This window comes from Cervus canadensis, chromosome 9 (genome assembly GCF_019320065.1).
Source record: "Cervus canadensis isolate Bull #8, Minnesota chromosome 9, ASM1932006v1, whole genome shotgun sequence".
Taxonomy (NCBI): Eukaryota; Metazoa; Chordata; class Mammalia; order Artiodactyla; family Cervidae; genus Cervus; species Cervus canadensis.
Genome location: NC_057394.1, coordinates 78,765,867 through 78,787,211, shown reverse-complemented (window position 1 = coordinate 78,787,211; position 21,345 = coordinate 78,765,867). Strand labels below are relative to the sequence as shown.

At 46.7% G+C, this 21,345-nt stretch overlaps 1 protein-coding gene across 5 annotated transcripts in view; it reads left to right on the top strand.

Moving 5' to 3' along the window:
* The window catches only part of MTUS2 (microtubule associated scaffold protein 2), a 371,881-nt gene that overhangs the window by 329,964 nt on the left and 20,572 nt on the right, over positions 1-21,345 (top strand). For all 5 annotated transcript variants that reach the window (XM_043477534.1, XM_043477531.1, XM_043477533.1 and 2 more), the window contains one exon: positions 17,291-17,505. In XM_043477534.1, coding sequence (XP_043333469.1) covers positions 17,291-17,505 — 215 coding nt within the window. The remainder of the gene's footprint in view (positions 1-17,290; positions 17,506-21,345) is intronic.

Here is a 21,345-nt window from a genome sequence, read left to right as displayed (position 1 = left end):
TTTCTCAGTCACATAGATCCCTTTTATTTTTCTTTGTATCTCGAGCCCCAGCCCAGGGCTTATTAGCACATTAAGTGTGAACTATTTCACTGTTTCATTTTATAAATTTGATTGAAAGCCAGGAGATGCACCTGTTAGTGTGCCAGGAGTGAAGGTGAGTGTGACGTGGTCTCTGAGCTCGGGGGACATCTGTGCACTGGAGAGACGGATGCACAAGCGGGTAACTAAAACCCGGTGTGCTGAGTAAGGTGCTGGAGGTCTGGAAGTTCAGAGGGTGGTTTGCAACACAGTTAGGGGTCTAGGAAAGGCTTCCGGGGTAAAACAGTTAAGCTAAAAGGAAATCAAGGAATCAGTGAAGAAATGGTTCTTCTACACTTGGTCAATTACAGCAACAGGGTTAGTGAAGTCCTTGACTTAATCTCTCATTTGGGAAATGAGAAAAATAGTAAAGACATGTTTTCCTGGGATGATCCCTTGACCAGAGGAATAGGGCAAATGAGCTTGTCTATGAAACTCTTTAAACTACTTGCAGACAAAGCAAGGCAGTGTTTGGACTGTTAGACTTCGATGATTCTCCCTTCATAGATTTTTTTGACCACTTAGTTTTTCTTGTCCAATGCCGTGATGAAATTATTCTCACTCATTCAACTATCCACAGATACTACCAGAGCCAGATTCAAGAATATTATCCATCAATTTACTGTATTTGACATTAATTTGAACAAAGTAATAATGTAAGTTGGGCTTCCCTGGCAGCTCAGTGGTAAAGAATCTTACCTGCCAAGGAAGGAGATGCAGATTCAGTTCCTGGGTTGGGAAGATTCCCTGTAGAAGGAAATGGAACCCACTCCAGTATTCTTGCCTGGGAAATCACATGGACAGAGGAGAATGATGGGCTACAGCCCATGGGGTCACAAAAGAGTCGGACAGAACTTAGTGACTAAACAACCACAATAATACATAAGTTGCAGTGTATGCATCTGTTATATTCAGATCACTCTTTTTTTTAATCAGAATTGCAGTTTTTCAGCTGAATGTCAGGTCTTCAGGAGGTTAATTCTGGTGAAGGACATGGAACTTGACTAATTCTGCACTGCAAGGAACCAAATAAAGACATAGTAGGTTTCAGTGATAATGAAACTGATCATGGTCTCTGGGGTCCTTAACATAGCTATTTTCTTTAGAAAGAAAGAAAGAAAAAGCTAATGAAGAATTTGGTCAAAATTTAATCAGGAGTATGATTCCAGATGGAGAGACCAGGCTGGTTGCTAAGTGTGGACACTGTTAGTGCAACAAGAATGACTTTGACTTTCAAGGAAACACCTTTTGACTAGGTTTACTAGCACCTAATATAGAAGACAGAAATCCCAACTTACTAATTTCCAGTGAGAAATTATATTTCTTCTTAAAAGCAGATCTACTTAGAAAGCTGAAATTGTAATCAGAAGATGTCTTGGTGGACCAGACTCAATAGTATGCAAAAATAATAATGGCATCTTGCTGAGATAGCCTTGGGCAACTATCTGCATGCCTTTCTTTTCTGGGACCTCAGTTCTTAGCCAGGGATCCCCATGGAGGGAGATGGAAGCCTATTAGAGCCACCTGGCAGCTTATTTCAACTGTGCATTCATTGCCCTGCTTCCAACCTTCATAGAGTAACTAGTCCTGGAGAAGACTCTTGAGAGCCCCTTGGACTGCAAGGAGATCAAACCAGTCATTCCTAAAGGAAATCAACCCTGAATATTCAATGGAAGGACTGATGCTGAAGCTGAAGCTCCAATACTTTGGCCACCTGATGCGAAGAACTGACTCACTGGAAAAGACCCTGATGCTGGGAAAGATTGAAGGCAAAAGAACAGGGTGGCAGAGGATGAGATGGTTGGATGGCATCACTGATTCAGTGGATGTGAACTTGGGCAAACTCCGGGAGATAGTGAGGGATTGGGAGGCCTGCTGTGCTGCAGTCCATGGGGTCAAAAAGAGTTGGACATGACTTAGCAACTGAACAACAACAGTAGTATTGGACTAGTTATAATATACCTCACACAGCTGGTTATGGTAGGCTGTACACAGCTGTAAGACCCCAGTTATATGAGGCAGCTGTTTCTGAGCAACACATGTCACAGGCCTGTGATCCTGTGGCTAAGACTCTGTATTCCCAAATGCAGGGGCCCAGGTTCAATCCCTGGTCAGGGAACTAGGTCCCACATGCCGCAACGAAGAGTTCACATGCCACATCTAAAAAAACCCCACTTGCCACTGTGAAGACCCAGTGCAGCCAGGTAAATAATAAAAACAAATCTTACCAAAAAAAAAAAAAATGGGACATCACTCTGAGCCCCTGTTGGCCCCGACTCCCTGCCTGGGGTCACTGACCAGACCACAGCCCAGAGAGGTGGTCCGGCAGTGACCGCTGATTGTCTCACTGCGCTGTAGAAGCAGATACCAGAGTTCCAGGTGATTAAAGCAGCTGGAAGTCATGGGACTGAGCCCTGGAGAGCAGTCAGCTGGGCAGAGGAGGCCCCGGGAATTGCACAGGGGGGTTCCCGGGTGTTCAGAGATGAAGTGTGGGCATCGAATGCCTGGGGAGGCCTGGGAGAGGGCAGCCGCTGCAGGATGAGCTGAGTGGAGCCACCAGACACTGTGCAGTGCAGGGAGTCAGAATTGCAGCTGAGCCAGGGCGGAGAGACCTCACTGAGCACCTCGACTCAAGACCCAAGAAAGGCCAGGCTTTAGGAGTGAGGACCAGGACTGAGAATAAGGGTCTCTGGGAAAACTGAAGCGGACACACCTTAACAAAGGGTAAAATCAAAGTCTGGTGGAGTCAAGAGTAATTTACCTGCCTGTTCAAGGAAGACAAAGTAATACATGCTCCTTTCAGTGTGTGTGCATGCTTGCCAAGTTGCTTGCCGTGTCAAACTCTGCGACCGCATGGACTGTAGCCCACCAGGCTTCTCTGTCCATGGGATTCTCCAGGCAAGAGTACTGGAATGGGTTGCTATGCGTTCCTCCAGGGGATCTTCCTGCCACAGGGATCGAACCCGCATCTCTTATGTCTCCTGTATTGGCAGGTGGGTTCTTTACCACTAGCGCCACCTGGGAAGCCCTCCTCTAGATACCATCCATTTAAAAATTAGACCTACAAAAAGTGGAACCCATAATGAAGCGAAAAGTAGGCAATAGACATGGGTATTAAAATAACCCAGATGTTGAAACTAGCAGACAAGACATTTTTAAAAACTGTTACAAACATGTTAGCCGCTTCTAGAAAACAAGGAACATAGTAACCCAGATGGGGAAGCTCAACAAAGAAATGAAAATTACAAAAGAACCAATTGGAAATGTTGGAGCCCAAAAGTTAAATCTGTGAAATGAAAAATTCACTGGATGGGCTTAACAGCAGGTTGGAGACTGCAGGGGAAAAGGGTCAGTGGGTTGAAGACAATCAATAGACATTATCCAATCTGAAGAGCAGAGAGAAAAAAGATTAAAAGAAAAATGACAGAGTGTCAGGGACCTGTGGCAATCTAAGAGATGCATAATTGGATTCTCAGGAGAAGGAAGAGAGACGAAAAAATAAATTTTTAATGATGTGCAAAGACGTCTCAAATTTGATTGTTAAAGAACGAACTGCAGACCCAAGAAGCAATGAACCCCAAACAGGATAAACGCAAATCCACAAATCACACCTAAGACATCGTAGTCAAACTGCTGAAGACCAAAGATAAAGAGGAAAAATGAAATGCAACCAGATAGAGATACACATCACTTACAGGGGACAAGGATGTGGTGACAGTTAACTGCATCAGAAACAGACAAGACAGTGGAACGACATGTTTGAAGGGCTGAAATAATTTTTTAAAAAATCAGAACTTAATGTCCAAAGTAAACATTCTTTATGAATGATAGAAACTTACAATTGCAGGAAAAATTGAGATTATCAAAATGGTAAATGTGTGGATAAATATGCAAGATTATTCATTTTGTTTTAAAATTTTTCTGTTTTTAAGTGTTGAGCTTGATGTTCTTTGTCTATGACTACATCCATGTCATTACCACCCAAGACAAGACATAGGACATTTTCATCATCTGAAAATTTGCCCCAGGCCTTTTTCAGTCAGTTCCACCCTACCACTTCCTTATTTCTGCCCCTGTAGATTAGTTTTGCCTGGCCTTGGATTTCCTACAAGTGGGAGCAGACCGTCTTTTATGTCTGGGTGCTTTTGCCCCATACGAGAGATTCATCCACATTACCAAGCTTGTCAGTGATATGTTCCTTTTTATTGACTCATGTTCCTTTGGCGTGCATATGCCAATATTAATTATCCACTCTGGGTTTTGTCCACATTTTGCCTTTTTTTTTTTATAAATAAGGCTGTTGTGACTATCCTTGCATAGGTCTTACTGTGGACAGAGACGTTTTCATTTCTCTCGGTTCAGTTCCTTCACGAGAAATGACTGGGTCAGAGGACAGATATGAATTTCACTTTAGGAGAAGCTGCCAAACAGTTCTGAAAAAGGCTCTTCCATCTTTACACTATCCCTCAAACATTTTGAAGCATTCCACTTCCTCCATGACCTTGCCAACATTCAGTATTGTCAGCAATGTCATTGTTATCATTGTTATTATTATCGTTGTTTTAGCTGTTCTAGTAGGTGTGAAGAGTATCTCACTGTGGTTTTAATTTGTGTTTCCCTGATCACTAAGGAAGTTGAGCACTTCTCTGTGCTAATTGGCTATGTGGATGTCTTCTTCTGTGAGTTTTCTGTTGTCCATTTTTTATTGCGTGGTTTGTCTTTTTACTGAATGGCAGCCGCCCCCTTCACCTCAAGGCTGCCATAGTCCCACTTTCATTGTGGTCCTGGTCTGTCTTCTGGTTCCCAAGACTTGGGTACTGACTCAGGATAACCTAAGTTTACAGCCGTGAATATAAAAAAATTGAAAGCAAATCTATTGCTTAGATATAAAGCATTTTAACAGTATCATTTTTAAGATAAATTTGAATGCCTATTCTGCATAAAAGTATTCTAGGTATTTTATTTTGAGATCCGTTATGCTATAATCCAAGAATTTAAAGAGCTCGTAATCAGTTGGAAAAGAGGGTGAGGGGATGAATGATTGTAGCATGAAATTAAGTTAGTGACTTTCTCCTTCAGATATCTGTCCCTGATGCTGTTCCAAGCCCCTTTTCCTTCTGACTCTCTGTGGTCTCCCTGGTAATCTCAGTCTACCCCCATGGCTTCAACTGCCCCCTAAGCCGCACCCTCCCATGTCCACGTCTCTCCTGAGGTCACCTCTTGGTGAGCCACAGGCATTTCAACTCTTTGAGGCCAATTCATGTTATGCCCACCTACCCCACCCTATGTGTGTGTGCATGCTAAGTCACTTTTAGTCATGTCCGACTCTGTGTGACCTATGGACTGCAGCCGACCATGCTCCCCTGTCCGTGGGATTCTTCAGGCCAGAATAGCGGAGTGGGTTGCCATGCTCGCCTCCAGGGGATTTTTCTGACCCAGGGATCGAACCTGTATCTCTTGCATCTCCTGCATTGGCAGGCAGGTTCTTTACCACTAGCGCCCCCTGCGAACCTCCACCCCACCCTCTCTACTTCAAAGTAAAACCAAATCACCACTTCTGTTATAGTCCTAATTCATTTCAAGTACAGGCTAAGCTGCTGTAACAAAAAGATACCCAAATGCGATGGAATAAATAAGATAGAGGATATTTTTCTCTTGTGTCCTTTTCTGCCCATGAGAGGCCCCAGTTTTCAGCCTGAGGGAGGGGAAAGGAGGCAAAGTCAAGGGCAGGCAGCTCCCTCATAAGACTCTGATCTAGAAGTTGCCACGTCACTTCTTCACATCCCTTGACTTATGGATAGTCACATGACCCCACAGAGCTGCAAGGGAGACTGAAAGGTAATATGTCCAGCTGGGCAGTCATTTCTGTTAACACTTAAAGAGTATTTTGAATGAAAGAAGAGGAGGAGATGGGGGACAGGTAGGCTCAACCACGATTTTAAGCTCCGTTGTTGACACCAGAATTCACAGAGGAGGTCAGCCTAGAAAGTGGAGGTGATTACCAACTCTACCTCTCTGTCTCCTTCATTCTTGATGTCCAGTGAATCCCCAGGTTTTACCTACTTGGAAGTAGGTCCTACTTGTGTCCTCTTCATCTCTCCTTTTAAAAGGAAAAGGGAAATTATGGAAATCTGCCTGGGCCTAGAATCACATTAAGAGATGGATATCCACAGAAGAAAGTTGCACAAGGTCTAGCCAGGGTAATAGACAAATATTTCTACTCATCATGAAACACTCTTGGACTATTATAAATTGCCTAAAACCTTAACTTCTTCCGTGTGCCTAAAATCGGTGATTAGAAACAATTCAAGGCGGTCCACTTTGTTCCTTGGAGTTGATTTGATATATTTGGAAGTAAGACAGCAAGAGGCTGGGAGGAGTTCATGAGGAAATGCACACCTCTTTAAAAATTAGATTCTATAGATTTCAAACATCCACCCTTCATTCCTATGCAGGAAACCCCTGAACAGCAAATAAAACATAATCATCAGTCTAGGGAAACCTCAGAGAAAATGCCCCAAGCCCCATGGAGAAAACAGAATACCCTGGCCATACATTTGTCATCCTAAAGGAAGGAATGATGGTATTTAAACTTATCACCATCAAATGGAGTAAACTGTATTACCCAGCAGCCCCTTGGTCTCTATTCCTCCCATGGGCAATTAAGGAGAATGTGGCCACTCAGACTTTGGGACAGAGGGTGGCAGTCAGCAACATGCCGTGGGATGGGCCGCCTCTAGCTGGGAAGCTTAGGAAGGGGCAGGGTCCCAGGAGTTCACTGGTTAGAGCTTTGTAGGGTGGATTCTACCCAATGAAAGAGAGTCTGGAATCTCAACTTTCAGAAAGTTATTAAAAGTTATTAAAAGGGATGTCCAACCTGGAAATTGTGTACACTGTCCAGTTTACATAACAAATAGTAGTTGGAGGTAAAATTTAAGGGTCATCTTTTCAATTCCATTTTGCACAGGAGAAAAAAGTTAAAAGCAGTCAGTGCTCACTGCAACCACACGGACCCACCGTCTGGCCTGTCCACAGCCAGACTTCAGAGCGGCCCCCGTGGTGTGTTAGATGAGCCGCTGCCAGCTCTGCAGCCCAAATTAGCCCAGAGGAGAGGGAGGGGCAGGCGCCACGCAGGATCCCCGGAAAGCCGCTTCCCGTTTATGGGCAGTAGTGTCATATTAGTTCTCATGTAGACGGCATTTGTTTCTCTCCTCAAAACTTCCCATCATAACCATCGTCTTAAATCCACTTCCTCTTTCCTCTCTTGCCCCCATAAATCACTGTTGCATTTTTCTCCTCTTCGACCAAGAAGGTTACTTCTAAGCATTGCAATTACATTCACGCACAGGGTCAGTCATTATCCATTTGTTGAAAGGCTCATCCTTTATCTTGCTGCTTAAGACCACATAAAAATAGCTCTAATATTTATGACTTTGAAAAGCACCTTAACCTTGATGGGATTTTTATATCTGTTTCTCCTTCTCTTTCTTTGTTTCCTTTCTTCCAGAACATAAGGCAGAATAGCGGTGTTAGTATTCGAAAGAGCTCTGCTGAGATGCAGGGCGCCTGGAGGGAATCCCGCCTTCCCAGTGCTCACTGGGTCAGCCTGGACAAGTGACTTGAGCCCTCTGAGCCTCCATTGCTTTTCTGTAAAATCAGAGCAAAACTGCCTGCTTTCTCCAGCTTTAAAACTGGCTGCGAAGATTAAGCAAACTACTACTGTGTGTTTTGTTGTTGTTTAGTAACTAAGTCATGTTCAATTCTTTTGTGACCCCATGAACTGTAGCCCGTCAGGCTCCTTTGTCCATGGGATTTCCCAGGCAAGAATACTGGAGTGAGTTGCCAGTCCTTCTCCAGGGGATCTTCCAAACCCAGGGATCAAACCCATGTCTACTGCATTGGCAGACGAATTCTTTACCACTAAGCCACCAGGGAATCCCCAATATTGTATGTTAGAGAACTTCATTAATGAAGCACAGAGATGTTGTCATTGATGTTACTACTAATATCTCCTGTCGCTGGGCAGCAAGTCATTCTGCAAAGCACATTTTCTCTGTAGATGAAGCTTCTGTCTTTAGAGCTCCATTTCAGAGGGAGATCATAATAAAAATAGTATCGCCTTCCTGATCTTCTCTAAGAAAGGACAGTGGAAAACTGTCCTTGATGACCCTCAGTCACCACTACAATATCCATAGAATTCTAGAAGGCAAGGGCAGAAGGGGGCTTCACGCTCAGGGTGCCTGTGTTAGCTGGCTCAGACTGCTGTAACAAAATAACACCCAGGTCAGGGGGCATAAACAACAGGCATTTATTTTCTCTCAGTTCTTGAGGCTGAAGTCCAGGCCAGGGGCTGGCAGAGTTGGTTTCTGCTGCAGCATCTGTCCTTGGCCTGTGGAAGGACGTCCCCTTGCTGTGTCCTCACCCGGCTTCTGAGACCTCTTGGGTGTCCTCTTCCAAGCGGGACACCAATCATGTTGGACTAGGGCCCCACCCTCCTGGCCTCATTTGAACTTAATCAACTCTTTGAGTACCCCCACCTCCAAATACGGTTACACTCTAAGGTCCTGGGGAGTGTGGCTTCACCCCATGACTCTAGGGGGATACACTTCAGCTGGTAGCAGTGTCTGACCTCCTCATTTTCCAGGTGAGAATCTCAGATCCAAAGAGGCTGAGTTAGTTGCCAAAATTCCCACAGCTGGTGTCTGCAGGACCTGGGAAGACCTGGACTCTTCCTGCCTTCCCCCACCTGCCTTTGTTTCCTGTTCCTTCCAGGTGTGACCTGACCACCTCCTGCCTGGGCTGTCACTCCTCCACCCTGCCTCCCCACCCTTTCTAATATGGAAATGCTGGCAGTCTGGATTCCATGCACAGGAAGGGTTATTCGCTGTCACTGTGGAAGTTTAAGCAGTGTGGGGGTGGGACGTGAGTAGGCACTTCAGGGCATGTATTTGGGGATCTTGAGGCTCCTATATGCAGTCATCCAACTTGGGGGCCATGGTCCCATAGTGTGACCCACAGGTAAGTAAAGTATTAATGCACTTTTTATTTTGTGGCTGCACCCCAAGCCTTGTGGGATCTTAGTTCCTTGACCTGGGGTTGAACCTGTGCCTTTGGCAGTGGAAGCATACAGTCCTAACCACTGGACAGTCAGGGAAGACCCTTGTTAATGCACTTTAAAGAGCCCCCTTGATAAGAACTCTTCTGTGTTTGTTCTGTAGCACTGGGAATGCCTTGCAGCTAGAAAATGCACTTCATCTTACTGCAGCCGCGTGTCCCACTAACCATTTACACACCCGTGGGGAGGAGAAAACACATCTGTCAATCCAGCCCCACTTCACTGGGGAAGATTTAATAAGGAGAGTCTACCCCGAGGCCTCATGCTTTTAAGATTTCAACACTTTTGTAGAATAGACCACAGCACATGCCCATGTGAAATGGAATATTACCATTCATCACTAATGTGTCACAAGGCTTGTCAAAATTCAGCAGTTTTGAATTTCGCATTTTTCATGCTAATTGACAACATCCAGAAAAGCCCTTCCTAAGTGCCGTGGACCAGAGGCGAATCTGCCATCACATTTGTGAACCAGGGGCCCTTATATGCACATAAATCCGGCTGTTAGTTGCGTGGAGATTTATTTGGTGTCTAGTATGTGCTTGTCTGCCCAGTGGGTCTCTTCCTCTGATGGTCTCCTCTTCTTAAAGGGCACCACCACCCGAATCACTCAGACCAATTGCCTGAGTCATCTTCGGGTCCAATCCATGCCCTCCCCTCACCTCCCTCGTCCAAGCCAGGAGCAAGTGCAGGTGGCTTGGCCTCCCAAATGCATTGCACACCCACCCAGGACTGCAGCTTCAGCCCCAGGTTACGACCACCAGACATGTCCTCCGCTCTGTTCTCCTTGCCTCTGCCAGCCTATTCGCCATGCAGCCTCCAGGGTGCTCTTGTAATCAATGCTTCATGAGCTCCTGTTATCCCAGGTTTAAGACTGTGGAGGGGTTAGGGGGGCCCTTTCCAGTTACTGGAGTACAAGCCCCACTCCTCCTTAGGGACCAGGGGCCTTGTGAGATCCAACCCCGCCTCTCCCCACCTCCACTGTGTCCATCATGGACCCTCAGGCCCTTTGTCGTCTTCCTGTCCCTTAAGTGAGCCCCGTGTTCCCAGCTCAGGACCTTTGCTCTTGTAGTTCTTCCTCCTGGAACCCCCTCCCTCCAGCTCTCTGGACCCCTCCCCTTCCCCGTCATTCACATCCACCTGGATGGGGTTTTCTCAGGTGCCTCCTATATCCGCCATTCCCTAACATTGCTCTCATTTTCCCTAACATTGCTCTCATTTTACTTTCTCCAGCTGGCTGTTATCTCAGGTTTTCATGATCTGACATCTTGCTGTTTAAAACTTCTGCCCGTGTCTTTATTTGCCTGCCTGGCAGCGAGTCTGGTTCTCACCGCAGGATTGGGTGTGGGATGTAGCAGCTGCTCAATAAATTCAACTACTGTCTGTGGATAGTCCGCCTGCCTAACTGACCACAAATACTCAAGCAGCTCTGACACTGTCCTTGCCCGCTAGTGATGGAGGTGGACGGGTAAAGAGATATGCTGCGATTCACAGCAGTGAGGGCCTGAAGGCTGATTGGTCAAAGCCTCACCTCCGAGACATTGAAACCCTGGTGCAGCAGTCACTCCCACACGGGTGCGGAGGGACCCGGGCTCCGGCCCCTGCTCTGCAGGCCTCACACCTCCTGCGGGGGCCCTGGATCCCTGAGTTACCCCTTCTCAAACCTCCCATCCTACTGGACACCCGCCTGGGGCCCAGGGCGTGCCAACTGCGTGGTACCCAGGAGGCACTCCACTAATGCCAGCTCTTTGGTCCAGGGCCCTGGGGATGCCGCGTGGACCTGCAGAGATGCCCAGAGATCCCCAGCTCCCCCGCTGGCTCTTCCACTCGCATTTCTACTCCTAGTCCCTGAACCTTTCCTCCATCTCAGCCCCTCCTTGTCTCTTTTCTTGACCAAGTGAAGTTGCTCAGTCGTGTCCAACTCGTTGCGACCCCATGGACTGTAGCCTCCCAGCCTCCTCCGTCCATGGGATTTTCCCAGCAAGAGTACTGGAATGGGTTGCCATTGCCTTCTTCAGGAGATCTCCCCAACCCACGGATCGAACCCAGGTCTCCCACATTGTAGGCAGGAGCTTTTACCATCTGAGCCACCAGGGAAGTCTCTTCTTCACATTTTCATCAAAAAGAAGGTCCTTTAAAAAAGAGGGCAGTAGAGGGCAGTGTGGCCCAGGATCCCAGGCAGCGTGTTTCATGGACTGAGCCTGCCGCCCGCTGTGGGTCGCTGTGATCTGACAAGAGTGGACAGAGGCCTTTGCCACCAGAGGTCTTTTCCAGGCATTATAGTTCCCCCTGGTGGACACAGATTTGTCACAGGATCACTGCGATCAAAAAAGACCAAACACACACACACACACAAAACCAACTAAAGTTTACAAAGATGCTATAATCTTTAAGCCCACATAATTCCACTCTTAAGAATTTATCCTAATGAAGAAAGTAAAAAAAAATATGTGAGTGACGCAAATCAAATGTGCAACACTAGGGACGTATAAATTACAGGGCATCCACATGAAAATATGGTGGCTCAGACCATAAAGAATCTGCCTGCAATGTGGGAGACCTGGGTTCGATCCCTGGGTTGGGAAGATCCCCTGGAGAAGGGAAAGGCTACCCACTCCAGTATTCTTGCCTGGAGAATTCCATGGACAGAGGAGCCTGGCAGGCTACAGCCCATGAGGTCACAAAGAGTCGGATACAACTGAGTGACTAAGCACACATGAAAATATGAGCAACCATAAAAATATTAAGCAGGAAGACGTGGAAAATTCCTAATAGGAGATACCAAAGTCACACTGTTGCCACAGCTGTGAAGGGATTTTCAGTAGAAAGTTTTCATTTTCTTTGTGCCATGAGATTATGGGTAATATTTAAATTACACTTTTTTTCCCTTGAAAGTTATTTTGTCTTTTCAATTACTCCCCATCTCTCAAAGAAACAATTTAATCTTTTATCTGACTGTGGGATCCCCTATCAATATGTAACAATACTGACTGTTAATTTACTAAGGCTGCTGTACAAAGGACTGCAGGCTGGAGGGCTTAAAAGACAGAAATTAATTTTCTTACAGTCCTGGAGGCTGGAAATAACGATCAAGATGCCAGCAGGGTTAGTTTCTTCTGCGGCCTCTCCTCTTGGCATAGATGGCTACCTTCCCCCCCACCCCCCGCAGGTGTCTGTCCTGTATGCTTCAGTCATATTGGATTGGGGCTGACCCTATAAATGACCTCATTTTAACTTTATTAGCTGCAAAAATCCTGTCTCCAAACATGGTCACATTCTGAGGCACTAGGGATTAAAACTTCAACATATAAATTCTGAGGGACACAATTGAACCCATAACAGTGACTATTTTAACAATTCCACATATTTATATACAGTCTTCACCTTTAGATGACTTATTTTATAATTTTCAAGGCTTAAGCATTATTTGTGATGTAAAAGGTAGTGTAATAGTATTCCTTATGCTTTATCATGAACTACAACCAAATTCTTTTCTTCAGTTTAAGTCTAGTTTTGTAATTACTGATCTTTGCTGCCTCTTTGCAGTAACAAGTTGTAATTATTCAAGGGACATTTTGGGCAATTGTTTAAAGAAAATTGCTCTTACTCACTGAGTTTTTCCCCTAGATTTTTATTTATGAACTGTGGTGTGTATGTATGTACTACATACACGCAATCTATATATTCATACGTACATATGTTCAATTATTGAAAACTACCGCAGACTCTAATCCTGTTTTTGCTTTTCAAACTCATGCTTATGAATTAGAAATGTTATCGGTGCTCCTGGCCTATCATAATCCTATTCTTTTAGAAACCATTTTCTCAGTGTTTTAGGTTCTAGGGATTTATTATTGGTGTGTTTGCCTCTCACATTATAAAGTACCAAATGTTTTCTCATGAATAGAAATAAAGAAGGGAAGAATGAATGCAAGACTCCAGAGGTTGCTCATAAAAATTAGCCTGCTTTAATCTCTGTCTGCAAAATGCCCCAGTAGATACATTTTTGAGAATTTACCAGAGGCAAGAGGATGTTTATTTCTTTAGGGACTCTGTTATTGGAACTTGCTCCCTGGTGCCTCAGCTGTAGCTCTTATCCAATATCTTCTGAAGGCCTGGGGCTTATGACACAGGGTCATTGGAAGAACAGAATATCACTTCTTGTATATAATAGCAATTGGGAATTCGGGGGTTGGTGCTAGGTGTGGAAAGGTGATTACTTTGGCCACCTGATGCAAAGAGCCAACTCATTGGAGAAGACCCTGATGCTGGGAAAGACTGAAGGCAAAAGGAAAAGGGGGCAACAGAGGATGAGATGGTTGGATGGCATCACTGACTCAACAGACATGAATTTGCACAGACTCTGGGAGATAGTGAAGGACAGAGGAGCCTGCCTTGCTACAGTCCATGGGGTCCAAAGAGTCAGACATGATTTAGCGACTGAACAACGATAACTGAGGCTGCACAGCTCGTGATTTACTGAAGCAACAGTACAATTCAGGAACAGCTCTAGGATGAAAATCAATCAATCATTGCTGACCCCCCCCCCCCAATGCCAGGCCTTGAATCATCCCGCCATGAACATAAACAAAATCACACATTCGTTGGAAGTCCTGTCCTTTCTGACCGCAGGCGACCATAACCTTTTCAAACCCAGTCTTCTTAATCATGGTAGTCATTTAAAAAGTATTTTAACTCATAAAACATTCAAACAAATAATAGGATTTTCTTATATACATATTGTTGCAGGTGTTCATTGGGAAGTGAGTCCTGTCAATTAAGCACACAACCTCCGAGGGGGGAAGGACAGATGGAAGGTCAGACACACAGATGCATCTCCATCACAAGTAGAACTCCGCTGTCCTGCTCATCCTGCATCTTGCCTTTTTTGTTTAACAATGTATTACAGGTCATTCCACAAAAATATTGACCTTGCTTTTTTTTTTTAAGTTACCTGTATCCCATTGAATATGGGATTTGTCCTGTGTGTATAGTGGACTTAGCATCATTTATTTAACTAGCCTCCCCCCTACTATTTCCCAAAGGCAAATCATGCTGAACTAGTTATCCTTCATCAGATTTTTTTGGTTCTCTTGTGAAATTGTTGACTTAAAAAAGATATGTGCATTTAATTTTTTTTCTCCAGTGTAACTGGTTTGTTGTTTTTCATTTCTTGACCTTTTTTTTCTGTTTTATTCAATGTATGCAATCTATATCATCAACTTACTGTTTAGATTTACTAGAGTTAAAGATACCAATATTAGTATTAATATAGGAAAAGCACATTTTTCCCATATAAAACAGTACTTGTTAAAGAAGACTACATGGTGAGCATTTTTTATTACTTTCATTTGAGTGCAATGTGCTGTAATTCTAGTTAAGAAACTAAGAATGGTTCTCAGATTCCCCTAGCTCCACATATATCCATGTGTGTGCATGTGTGTGTGTGTATATAAAACAGTGTAGTGGTGAAGTTTTTATTTTGTCAACATACATCATCATCATTATACAGATTTTCAAAATCTAAATATGAGCTTTCCTTCTACAAACACGTCTAAATTTATCCTCTGAGATATTTTCCCTGTCATGTTATTTTGCAGATTTTCTTTCCATTTTTGGTAAAAACTTTATTGAGATATAATTCACATGCCATACAGCTCCCCCATTTGAAAACAATTCAGTGGTTCTTAGTATATTCACGGAGTTTTGCAGCTGTAACTATAATCTGTTTCAGGACATTTTCATGACCCCAAAAAGAAACTCCAAACTCTTTAGCTGTCACCCTTCCCAAACTCCCATCCCTAGGATTTCAATTTTGAAAATTACTTGAACCTGCAAAGCAGCTCCTCAGTTTATACCCCCACTGTTGCTCCATCAAAGGCCAGTTTTCTCCTACTTTCCCTGTTTTATCAGAATATTTCATCTAGATCAAGCGTGTAGGTAAAAAAAATCTCTTGCTTTGATCTGCATGTATTGAATCATGAATGGTGCCGACCATCTGTTCTCGTATTTGTAGACTGTGCTTCATCTCTGCACTGCCTTGTGGACCTGTTGTAAATACAAACATTGCTGTCACTGCCTTATTTTGATCCCATTCACTGTGGCAGGGTGCATGGGGCAAAGACTGTGAAGTTAGTTCACCTGAATTACAGAAACAAGACCACCTGCCAAAGAGACCCCGTGCACGCAGACACCCACCCTGGAGCTCATTGCTCGGGGCTCACCAGTAGTTACCGTGTGTCTCCTGTCCTTCCCGTCCTTTTCTGTTGGAGGACCCTGCACCTTCCCCCAGTGTAGGTGAAATGATTGCTGTTTGTGTGGAGGTGGGGAGGAGAGATGGACTGGGAGTTTGGAATTAGCAGATACAAACTATTACGTATAAAATGGGATAAACAACAAGGCCCTTTTGTATAGCACAGGGAACGATATTCACTATCCTGTGATAAACCATAATGGAAAAGAATTTTAAGAGTGTATATAAGAGTAAATAATTGTTCCTCTATTGGCCTCAGTTTGACTGTGTCTCACTCCATCGAGCACTGTTTTTAATGGACATTCCATGGTTGTTGTTCTGTTAAAGCCCAGTCACTCCAGGATAAACCTGTCTTTGCGTGTACATCTCTTCCCTAGTCTGTGGATCCTGGGTGTTTCTTTCACTAACTAAGGTCCCTGGTGAAATTCTAACAACTTGCCCAGGTTGGGGGAATCTTTGGGGAAAAGTGGAGCTCTGTTCAGACCCCTGGGCATAGGGAATTCCTCACCGCTGCCTCCAAGCCTGAGCCACTGTGGCCTTCAGTTCCTGGTAGGTTCTGGCTGTTTCTATGAGGCCCATAACCTCCCTCTTCCATAATCTCACTGCCAGGGACCAGAAAACCTCAGCCCACTTCTGCAATTCCTGCTGTATTTATTAGCAAGCGAACGAAACACCCTCTTGCTACCGGTGGTGGAAAGCCCAGTGCACACTCAGCCATCATCCTGACATGTATATTGTTGTTGTTATTGTTTGGTTGCTCAGTCATGTCTGACTCTTCCTGACCCCATGGACTGCAGTCCACAGGGGAGAAAAAAGTCATCTGTGCAATAATGTCCTTGTGCCTGTTAATACTTGCAGCTTTCCTCAGTTTGTGATTTTTTTAAATACAAAACTGGTTTTTAAAAACCTCAAGAGTAATTATAACAATTGCTTAAACTCTAGACCAACCAAAGACTTTTGAGAAGTATTTTTTTCATCAGCATGCTTTAGAGTTGCTGACACCAGTGGCAGTAAGAACCAGAGGGCTTTTCTGGTCAGCATGGTTATTGCTTTTAACTACAGACAGTATATCCTTTTATCACCCACACCTGAGGTGGGCAGCACTCACCACCTTGCTCTCAATACACCAGAGGATCCTAACTTTCTCAGATTGTGTATCAGAATCCTCCATCAAACGATGGGACCCAGGACACGGGGCCAACTGAAGTCCTGGACCAGGAGGGCCCTTTGGGACAGCATTAGGCTCCTGGGCTGGGCCGTATTCTTACACACTGTGCACACAGAGCAAGATCCAGCCTGTCCACCACTCCTTTCATCAGGGAAGTAGTGTCCTTAAACATCTCCTGCCTTTGCAGCTCTTACTCCACACACTGTGTGGCCTTGGGCCGGTCACAGGAGCTCCCTGGGCTCAGGTTCACCCCAACATCCAGGGTCTGTGTTGAGACTCAGATGCTGTAGGTGGGAAAGCATCGTGTGTGCTTAAGTCGCTTCAGTCATGTCTAACTCTTTGAGGCCCCATGAACTGTAGCCTGCCAGGCTCCTCTGTCCATGGGATTCTCCAGGCAAGAATACTGGAGTGGGTTGCCATGCCCTCCTCCAGGGGATCTTCCTGACCCAGGGATCGAACCTGCGTCTCCTGCAACTCCTGCTTTGCAGGCAGAATCTTTACCACTGAGCCACCGGGGAAGCATCTTACGAACCATGAAGCTCTGCAGAGGGAAGGGCATCTTGCCCTGGTCCTTCCACCCACACCTTGATGTTGTAGCGTGGGGGTTGCAGACTCGAGGCTCTGGGCGCATCCTGGTGGGTTTGTGACCGTGCGCTCTCCCGTCCCCCACCCCCAGCTTTCCACGCGGCCAAGTGTGAGAAGCTGCAGTGGGAGAAGGCGGAGTTGGAGCGGCGCTGTGAGGCAGAGGTGCGGAACCTGGGCTGGCAGCAGGAGGCCGAGCTGCGGGACCTGGAGCGGCGGCTGCAGCTGCAGTTTGAAACCGAGGTGGCCCGGCTCCAGGAGGAGCACCACGCGCAGCTGCTGCGGATCGGGTGTCAGCACCAGGAGCAGGTGAGTCCACCCGGCCCGCCCTGCCCTGGGGAGCCGCGGGCTGGAGGCGAAGGGGAGCTGGCTGCCTTAGCCCGGAGTCCTGCCACAGGTGAGCTCCCGGTCCCCACCCTCCCGCCTTGGCTCTGTCCTCTGTCCCCTCCCCATCATCCCCTCCAGCCTCCTCCCTTGTCCTCCCAGGCACACTCCCACCTCGGCTTTTGTGCTGGGCTGTGCCCACTGCCTGATAAGCTTCCCTGGTGACTCAGTAGGTAAAGAGACTGCCTGCAATGCAACGAGACTTGGGTTGGATCCCTGAGTCGGAAAGATCCCCTGGAGGAGGACATGGCAACCCACTCCAGGGTCCTTACCTGGAGAATCCCGTGGACAGAGGAGCCTGGCGGGCTATAGTCCTTGGGGTCACAAAGAGTCAGACACGACTGAGCGACTGAACCAACACGCCAGTGCCTGGAGTGCTCTCTCTCTAGACATGCCGTGGCTCCCTCGCTCCCTCCCTGCTAGACTTTTCTCACTGAGGCCTTGCCTCACCCAGAATTATAGCTCCTTCCCCCCACATGCACACTCCTGTCCTCCTCCTTGCTTTAATTTTTCCTGGGCACTTATTACTACCTAATGTGTGATTAACTTGACTTTGTACCCTGTTGATCTTCTGCATAGCCCATGAGGGCAGTGGAAATAAGAGACACACGTGTATCTAGCACATGCTGAGTGTCGTGCTCTGCTCCTCCCTCTTTTCATGGACTAACTCATTTAACCCCTATAGTAACCCTACCAGGGAGGAACCATTATTATCCCCATTTTACAGGTAAGAAAACTGAGACCCGGAGGTTAAATACCTTGCTGGAATTCATGCTTATGGAAGAGCCAGGGTTGGACCCAGTCTGAACCCAGGGTCCGTGCCCTCAAGCCCTGAACTAGGGTTTTCTGCTGGATTTACTGCTGAGTCTCTGGCTTGGCGCTGCCTGCCTGCAGAGGGTAGGCCTTCAGTGTGTATTTGCCTGATGAAAGGAGGATTCAACTCACTAACCTTAGCCTGGCAGTCTTCCCAGAGAGGGTCATTCATCCTAGAACAGCTGGGGAAGAATTCCCAGGGAGCCAGTCAGTGTGAAAGCGGGTGGGAGCCAGGCATGCCCGTCCCCACAGCCGGCTACAGGGTCCATTACAGCGTTAGCACCAGGGTGAGCTGAGCCCGCTCTGCCTCCATGAAACTCATCTGCTCCTTCGTTTTCTCTTCTTCCTAAGTCCCTAAGGCTCTGATACCCTAGTGCCCACCTTCTAATTGCTGTATTGTTGCCCGGAGTCTGCTTCGCTATCCCTAACGTCAACTGGCACTCATGAAGAGCACTCTTCATATCTCAGGCTAATGCCAAGTGGCCCTTCACAGCCGTGAACATTTGGGCTGCATCCCCAGTAGGTATCCCAGACAGCGATGGTCCCCAGAGGCTTGACAGTCATAGGGGAGAAATATTAGAGTAATAATAAGTACTGTCGTTGGAAAGAGCAGTCTCCGATTTGACAGCACTTTCATCTATTCAGCATCTCAGCGTCTTCTCTTCAGCATCCTCCCTTTTTTAGAGGCTTGTGGAAACCAGACACACCTGCCTTTCTAAAGTGGTGTAGACTTAGAGGCCAGAAACAGATAGGTGACAGGTAAGGTTACCTGCTAGGCTAAGATTAGAAATGGAACCTTCAGCATCTGCCCTCTTCAGCTCGCTCTGAGTAGACATTCACTCGGCTGCTGTCTGTAGTCTTACCTGCTTCTTGACTCACTGATACAGGTCAGTCCTGGGGCAGATATCGGCTTGTCCTGTGTCCTATATCCTGGGGTAGTCAGGCCCAATTTTACATGGAGAATGTATGTATATCCATATTCACTGATTCTGGGTCGAAACTTTTGGTTGGTTGAGAGGATGCCAGGAGATGGGAGGAACAGCAGGAGGGGGTTCCCCAGCAGGAGGAGGAGCCTCTGAATGAAGGCTCACATGGGGGTGTCGTGTGTGGGAAACCACGGAGCCAGGGCCCCTGCTGAATGGAGCCCATCCACCAGCCGAGGGACCCCGGGCAGAAGCTTGCTAAGCTGGGCACTCCTGGGGGGTGTGGTCTCACCCACCTCTAAGCTGAGACTGTAGACTTTAAAAGATTTCATTTTGTTGTTGTTGTTTAGTTGCTAAGTTGTGTCTGACTCTTTGCGACCCCATGGGCTGTAGCCCGCCAGGCTCCTCTGTCCATGGAATTCTCCAGGCAAAAATACTGGAGTGGGTTGCCACTCCCTTCTCCAGGGGATCTTCCCGACCCAGGGATCAAACCCACGTCTCCTGCATTGGCAGGTGGATTCTTTACTACTAAACCACCAGGGAACCTAAAGATTTCATACTGGGAGAGACTGGAGGCCCTGACTTTTCCACTTGAGAGTGAGTTACATGAGCTACTTTTGTATATTTTAAAAGAGCTCTGTCTTATGATGGCTTCGAGTTCTGTTCTTCTGGATCCTTTCTAATAGCTAAAGTGATTCATTCATTTATTCATTCACCTATGTGAAGAATAGTTAGTGAATGCCCTCCATACACAAGGCCTCATATACTGCAAAATATGCCAGGATTTATAAAATGTGGACGTGCCTGCTCCATAGCCTCTGGTTATAGATCCGGGGAGTTTCTGAAGCATGTGCTCCAGAAACTGTAATACTGGGTGGGAGATACAGCTGTTTTTTTCAGGAACTGAGAGTTCACTTCCAGCTGGGAGGATGCGGGAAAGCTTTACGGTGGAGGTTGCATCTGCACAATTTGTATTTGAGCCGACCTTTCCTCTAGAAACCCCTGGAGGAGGGCATGACCACCCACTCCAGTATTCTTGCCTGGAGAATCCCGTGGACAGAGAAGCCTGGTGGACAGAGAAGTCTATGGGGTTGCAAAGAATCGGACACGACTGAGCCATTTTCTTTCACTTCCTCTAGAAACCCATTGGTTTGGGGATGAGGCCAGGGATGGATGGTTTAAATCTGTGAATTATTCAGACCCCTGATCTACTTCTGCGGCTGAATGTTGCCTGTTATCCTGGCCTTCAACTTCTCTGGCAGGGAGCGTGCGACAACAAGGAGGAAGGTGAAATGCACACCATTTCCAGGTAGAGGAGATGCCCGGGTGTTTGGTCCAGGAGGGGACTCAGTGCCTGAGCACAGTGGGATCTGGAAGCAAGGTCTGTGGTTTCGGTGATCTGTGCAGACCCTTCACGCGCAGGTCTTTCTCATGGGGTGGTCGATTCACGATGCTAACCCAGGCCTCCTGCCGCCTCTGTCCTTCTCCAGCCTTGAAACTCAAGTTCGCTGCCCCAGCCTCTCCCGGTGCCCTGGTGTCCCAACTGTGCTGGGAGGCTGCTTCTGTTCTGGCCCAGGAGTTTTTTTTTAACTTATTTATTTTACTTTTGTCGGCACTGGGTCTTCGTTGCTTTGTGCAGGCTTTCTCTAATTGCCGTGAGCGGGGGCTAGTCTTCATTGCAGTGTGCGGGCTTCTCGCTGAGGTGGCTTCTCTTGCGGCAGAGCACGGGCTCTAGAGTGTGGGCTCAGTAGTTGTAGCTCACCGGCTTTGTTGCTCTGCGGCACATGGGATCGCCCTGGATCAGGGATGGAACCCATGTCCGCTGCATCGGCAGGCGGATTCTTATCCCCTGGACCACCAGGGAAGCCCCTGACACTGGATTTTCAGAGGCTTTATTCCAGTCCTCCCTCGTTAAGGCAGGCTGACCTCTGATGTTACCACAGGACCCGGCCCCCCCCCCCCCCCGGAAAATCCAGCTGTCCATTCGCCGAGAGAGGCAGAGGCCATGTCTCTGGCCACACATGGGAAT